At 29.9% G+C, this 6,598-nt stretch overlaps 1 protein-coding gene across 1 annotated transcript in view; it reads left to right on the top strand.

The window, feature by feature from the left end:
- The first annotated feature begins 541 nt into the window (after positions 1-541).
- The window catches only part of LOC111628017 (methyltransferase-like protein 17, mitochondrial), a 33,648-nt gene continuing 27,591 nt past the window's right edge, over positions 542-6,598 (top strand). Inside the window, exon 1 of the mRNA XM_023371737.1 lies at positions 542-660. Coding sequence (XP_023227505.1) covers positions 571-660 — 90 coding nt within the window. The 5' untranslated portion in view covers positions 542-570. The remainder of the gene's footprint in view (positions 661-6,598) is intronic.

Raw genomic sequence — 6,598 nt, forward strand, 5'->3', positions numbered from 1 at the left:
TTGAAGTTTAATTTTATTTTTACAACTATTTTTTTTTTTAAATTGAAAGTTTAAATAACAGATGGCGCTACGTGATAAACGCTGTAAATAATTATTAAAATTTTTTTTTTACGTTTATTGTAAATTAGATTAATAAATTAATAATATTTATGGTGATAAATAATATTAATTTATGATAAATATATCCTATTCTGATTAATTAATAAAGAAAATTTGGCTAATGGTAATTCATGCCTAAAGAATAAAATATTTTAAAAATCGTTTATTAAGTCTAATTATAATTAATTATTATTTAAGTTAATATTTAATGTAAAAAACGTTTATTATATTTGAGCAATATTTTAAATTGTATTGTAAAAAATATGTAATATTAAACTAAGTCTAATTTAATATCATATCGAATCGATTTAAAATTTAAGATTTTTTTTACAGTGGTGTTAATTTATTTAAAATTAATATTATTTTAATTTCAAATATAGACGATAGCAATTAGGAATTTAATTATAATTTAAAGCAGACGATATAAACACTCTCGATTTTGTAACCGCTAGAGGGAAAAATGTAAACAAAATGGCAGCCCCCATGAGATTGATGCGTTTTCATTTCAGAACACTTTTAAGTAAGAAAATCACGACGTACGAAGAAGAGAATGCTGTTCGAGTAAGCATAATTAATTCAATTTTACTTATACTTATTTAAATCGCGATTTCTGACTCATTATTTTAAAGAAAACTTGTATTAGAAATTATGAATGTTGCCATTAATTGCAACGTGCTTGCATGGTTTATGTGGGTAAAAATGAATGAATTTTCATTATAATTGTGCTTTAAGTTCAAACTTTTATATGGTTGTAGACGAATAGACTTGACAGGAACTGGTCACGTGTCAGCGATGTATGTAAAAATGGAAGATGGAGAGCACGTGTCAGTGATATATATATAAAGGTGGAAGCAACAGTTATAGATAATTTTAAAGAGATTTAAATGTTATAAAATTAGAAGACAGCCAAATATGAAATCAAATATTTTCAAGATTAAAAGAAGAAAAAAAAATTCCCATTAAGATCAGCATTAATCATGATAAGCATGTTTTGATAACAAGAAAACCCATAGAAGTAGACTGTAAATACTCGAATACCCGATAAGAAACGGTGTGTTGCATCTCTAGAAAGATCCTTGCAACTTCAGTTAATCCCATGAACAAAGCTTACTGATGATGATAGTAATTAAACACAATTTGATCTTATTTATTAGGAAAGAAATGAGAAATTTAAAATAAAAATGTTTCTAGTTTTTTTTTTTTTTATAGAATGTGCAATATGAATGATAATTTGCTAAGATGCTTGCCTTTAAACTTACATCTTTTAATAGCAGATGAAATCACAGTCTGATAAAACTTTGATTTTAAATAATAAAAGCTCTTAACATGTGATAAAAGAAAGTATGGTTATANAAATAAGAAGGAGAAAGTAGAGAAGAAGAAGCAGAAAGAGAAGGAGGAGGCGGGAGGAGGAGGAAGGAGGAGGCGGGAGGAGGAGGAGGAGGAGGAGGAGGAGGAGGAAGAGGAAGAGGAGGAAGAAGAGGAGGAGAATGAGAAGAAGGAGAGAAAGAGAAAAAGATGCTGATGAAGAATTGTGAATCAAAAGGTCAAAGTAGAATTTATAGAAATAATAATTGCTAGGAAAGAAGGAAGGACATCATAAATTTCGACATTAGAATGATATACGAAACCATAGAAAATAGCATGTCATTAAGGAATGCCTGCGATTTCTCATAAATTATTTGGCATTTCTTTCTTGGATTTTCCATTTACAATACATTAATTGCGCATCAAAACAAACAGAAGGAAGATAATTAATATTTGTGAAACCTTCGATAGAGCATCATCAATTTATATGTAATAACATCATCATTTTATAGAAGAGAATTCTACATTTCTTCATTGGATATAACCATTTAAAAATAGAATAATTGTGCTTAAAAATAGTTAGAAATGATTAATATTTGTGAAAATTTTTATGGAAATTTATATGGAGGAACATCATCACAAAATTTGTAAGTTCATTTTAATGAAGATCATGAAATTTATGAACCAGAAATGATAATTAATATTTTTTAAAAAAATTAATGAAAAATCTAAGAATTAGCAGCAGGAGTTGAACTGTCTTGTCACATTATACAAACAATTAAACACAATTTTTCTTCTTCAATTACTTCCATATTAAAAAAAGGAGATGAAGAGTTAAAGATTATCAGTTTTTCTTCTTTAAATTTACAAATTTTAAGTTTCAAAGTTATAATAAATAGAATTCTAAGCTCATTAAACAACTCTCAAGTACACAAAGAAGCAAGATTATAGAACTGCTGATCATATTCATACAGCAAAATAAGTATTGGAATGAATAAAATTCACAAATCTATATATTATATTTGCTAAGTTTTGGTATTATAAACCAAATTTAAGAGATTTCTTTCACGATTATAACGAATTTTAAGACTTTTAAATAGTCTTTCACGACAGACATTTTCCATAAAAGTCTTCAGAATCATGGAAGGAATCTCTCTTTTCATAATATAGAAAATAGATAAATATATCATCCAGATGATGAGAAACATAAATTAATAGAAAAATAACTCAAGTGAAGAAGACATTTTGGATATTAAATGAGTATATGATAAGTGATTTACTAATTTATTCAGTACGTTATCAGTCTTTACCAAACAAGAATGATTTCCTTCATGATTAAATAGGAAAAATGTTATCACGAGAAGAGCAAGTTTCAAAATATAAATTCACTAAACAGCAGGATTAAAGACGAAAGACAAAGAAAGAACAGCATCTAAGAGTGAGAAAGATATAGATTTCAGGATATTTGAGAGATAAACAAAAGCCAAGAAACAGTTTAGTGATGGAGGTTAAAGTCTAGAGAAGGTAAAAAAAGAGTATTAAAATAATTAATAATTAAGTATTAATTAATTTAAATTAAATAAGAAAATAATAAGTTTTATAGACAGACATCTGTAGCATCGTTTCCTAAGGAGAATATACTTTTTTTTCTTTTTTTCTCCTGCTTTTTTATTATGTAAACCTATAGTAAACCATATCTAGACAGTCTAGTCTCTGTTGAGACCTTAGACTTTAAAAAACGCGCACTCCTCCTTTCTTTCCATTCATACTATCCATTCATTATTCAATCCTTTCAACCCTATTGCTCTTTACTCCATTGTTGATCTCTTGTGAACGGATAACGGCTATTTTTTGCATTCAGTTTTTCCCACACGTACGATACGATTGACGTTTATAAATTTAATTTTTTTAAGGTTATCCTTTAACAATCTTCAAACGTCTTAAATTTTAATAATACCTCCACTTTAAAATTTAATTAGAAAAAAAAAAACAAAACGTAATGATACTGTCGGATTTTTTTTTTTTATATATATATTTTAACTCCTCCTACTACAATTTTAATAAATTATAACGTTAAAAAGCTACGGTTTAAGAATAATTTTAAAGCATAATAAAGGTAAGATTTTAATGCTGTTTACGGTAGACAAAAGAAACAATTTGTATTACCGCTCCATGCTGTTAAAGTATGTATTTTATTAATACTTTACCTGCAATATTAATGAGATTTTACGGATTTATACTGTGAAGAGAACACGATTTTCATGATGTGATACAGTAAGAATGGTTAGATTTTACTCCTTCCTCGGTTATACAGCGAATGAAGACGTATTTCAAACGATAATACTGGAATTTTGACCGGTAAATTTACTATTTTAATGTATAGCGAAGGGGATAGATAATTGTAAATGCTGCAGCATATACGATTTTAATGCTGTTTGTGCACAGTAAAGGAAGGAATTTAATGGTTTAACGTGCGAAGGAATGCATTTTTTACATATTCGATTAATTATTTCGTTATAAAGTTATAAATTTAATTTGTATACAGTACAGCGAAGATATAATTCGAATTTTCTGAGACGTTACATTTGCAGACTTCGAACCTTTCGCTTGAATGTGGTGCCAAAATCAGTAGCGTGGAAATAACATTTAGCCGATCGATAAAAGCAGATGAATGCTTTTTAATCGATTTTCAGGAGCAGATGGAGATCTCGAGATTCGAGAAGCATCTGAGTTCTAGATAACTGATTTAATAAGAAAAAAAATCTTCTTGATTTACTCTAAATTTAAATTAACAGGTAAGTTTTTATACGTAAGAATCTTCATTTATTTTTAATACCCTTTTATACGCCTTCTACCTTTAGAAGGGCCTCTTACTGTCGTTATTTTAGTAGAAGAGCTTGATCAGAAGCGAAGGAGGGCGACGAGATTTTGGCAAAGAAAACAGAAAGAGCGAGAGGCAGAGAACATTACACCCGAAAGATGTTGGCTCCCGAATGAGAATGGGATCAATACAATGTCATCGACCGGTCCTGGTCCCGGGTCCCATCGATTCTTAGCAAAGAGCAGCAAGTTCGGATGGGTGGAAGGCATCTTTCGGGGTCATCGCTCCCAAGCGACATCTGTCGGCGGAATAGCGAACTACGCCATCACTATCCGGACCTGTAACTTTCATCCCATCTCTCCTCCTTCAACATCTAACACAATTGAAATGGGATAGACGTAGGAGGATGCTACAAAGAAGCTACTATTTTGAACTACGCCATGTTGTTTTAATAATATTATTATTATTATTATTTTCTTTTTCTAAGATACTACAGATTATAAACCGAACCAATACTGTATTTAGTAGAGTTACCAAAAGCGCAAGCGCAATTGGATGCAGCTAGAATTGATTTAAACGAGGCAGAATCCGCCTCCGAAAACACGTGATGCACGGATCCTGGATGCGGGAGAAGCAACATTGATTGGTCAAGTGCAAGAGTGCGAGGACCTAAAGTTCACTCACCTCTGCCATACCACTGCCCTCTATCGACAAACAATGATATCTGATTAAGAGAAGACAAGAAAAAATAATAAAAAAAGGAAGTAGAAACATTAAAAATTCCAAAATAATGAAATTCTTCCTAATCCCATTTTGAACAAATTCCTTGCTTTAATTTTCAAAGATTAAACATAATCGTTTTAATTATTAACATCGATTCTATTCATGCAGAACAATTTTGAAACATATTTATATAATTATCTCATCTCTTAATTGCGTATTAATTATTTATTCGGTGCGTAATTGCGTTCGGGAGTATCAACCAGTCTGTAGCTTTTATTGAACAAAATTGGTATTATATTAAGTAAATTTAGCATTTTAACCATTTAAATTTTTGTTTTATAAATTTCTAGATTATATCCTGGTGTTATGCAATAAACTTTTATGTTGACACAAGTCGAAATAAATTCAGTAAGTCTGTACAAACAACGTCTGTGTCTTCGTATACTGCAATGAGGTCGACGCACTTTGTATCGATCTTCTCCCTCAACATTCCGGTACACTGAACTTGCATTGAGCACACACTCCCGTCCACCATTTCTCCTTTCAAAACATACACTAACACTTCTCTCTTTACCATTGCAGGATGCAATAATATATTAAGAAATAATAAATACATAAAAAAACAACAATTGCATCTTCCTCCTCCCATTTAGACAAGTACGATTTTGCAAATAATCAACGATAGAATTAAATATTAAAGGACGTTCTTCATGATAAATAAGTAAAACTATGCAGAACTTTCTTTATTTTTTAATAACCATCGAGTTTTTTTTTGCGCTCCATTTTTATAAAAATAAAGGCAGGAAAAAAAACTTTAAATATTAATACGTTACGCGACTCCTGTACAACTATCTTCTCTGCAGTACTAGAGAGCGATGCAGTGAAGCACCGCGCGTTATAAAATCTATCTTTGAGCTTAAAATATTAATATTTTAATGAAAAATTTAGGCATAAATTAATTAAATTAATAAAACTTCGTACGAATTAATTGATATTTAATAAGTTCGCAATTTTTAATAATTTATAAGTAAGCTTTAAAGATGGGGGGGATGATAAGAAGGAGGAGACGAGGAAGAAAGGCGAGGATTTTTCATTAAAAAAAAAAAATTAATTTTGCATTATTTTTAGAAAATATTCTTGTAATTTCCCGCCAAATTATCCTGGCCGTTCACTCCAGACGCTAGTGTATCGATCCCGGATGTAGTTCCTTGGCAATGATCCAAGTTCGCAGACCTCATCTCTTCCCCATCTCCCCTTTCGAGACACACGTGTTATTCCGTCTTGTGTGAGAATAAATCACGTGATAGAAGGAAAGTAATACTTTCCCTTCTAAATTACGACAATAGAGCGAATATATTTAATAAAACAAAAATATTATCATCACACAAATTGAAGTAAACAAAGATATAAATTAATAATCCGATTTTAATCACCGTACTCCGTCTGGCGATAAAGTGATGTACTATTGCCAAACATAGAATCAATTGGGCCAAGGATAAATGAATTTTTATCGCCTTTTTAACCAATATATTTTATTTATTGGAGGGTTAAATATTCTGAGAATTAAATTAAAAAAAAAAATTGATTTCTTCGAGTAACATCTGCTTAGAATAATTTTATATATATGTATTTAATTATAAATTTCAA

The sequence above is a fragment of the Centruroides sculpturatus genome, unplaced genomic scaffold (assembly GCF_000671375.1).
Source record: "Centruroides sculpturatus isolate CEXI.00-Female unplaced genomic scaffold, Cexi_2.0 scaffold1, whole genome shotgun sequence".
Taxonomy (NCBI): Eukaryota; Metazoa; Arthropoda; class Arachnida; order Scorpiones; family Buthidae; genus Centruroides; species Centruroides sculpturatus.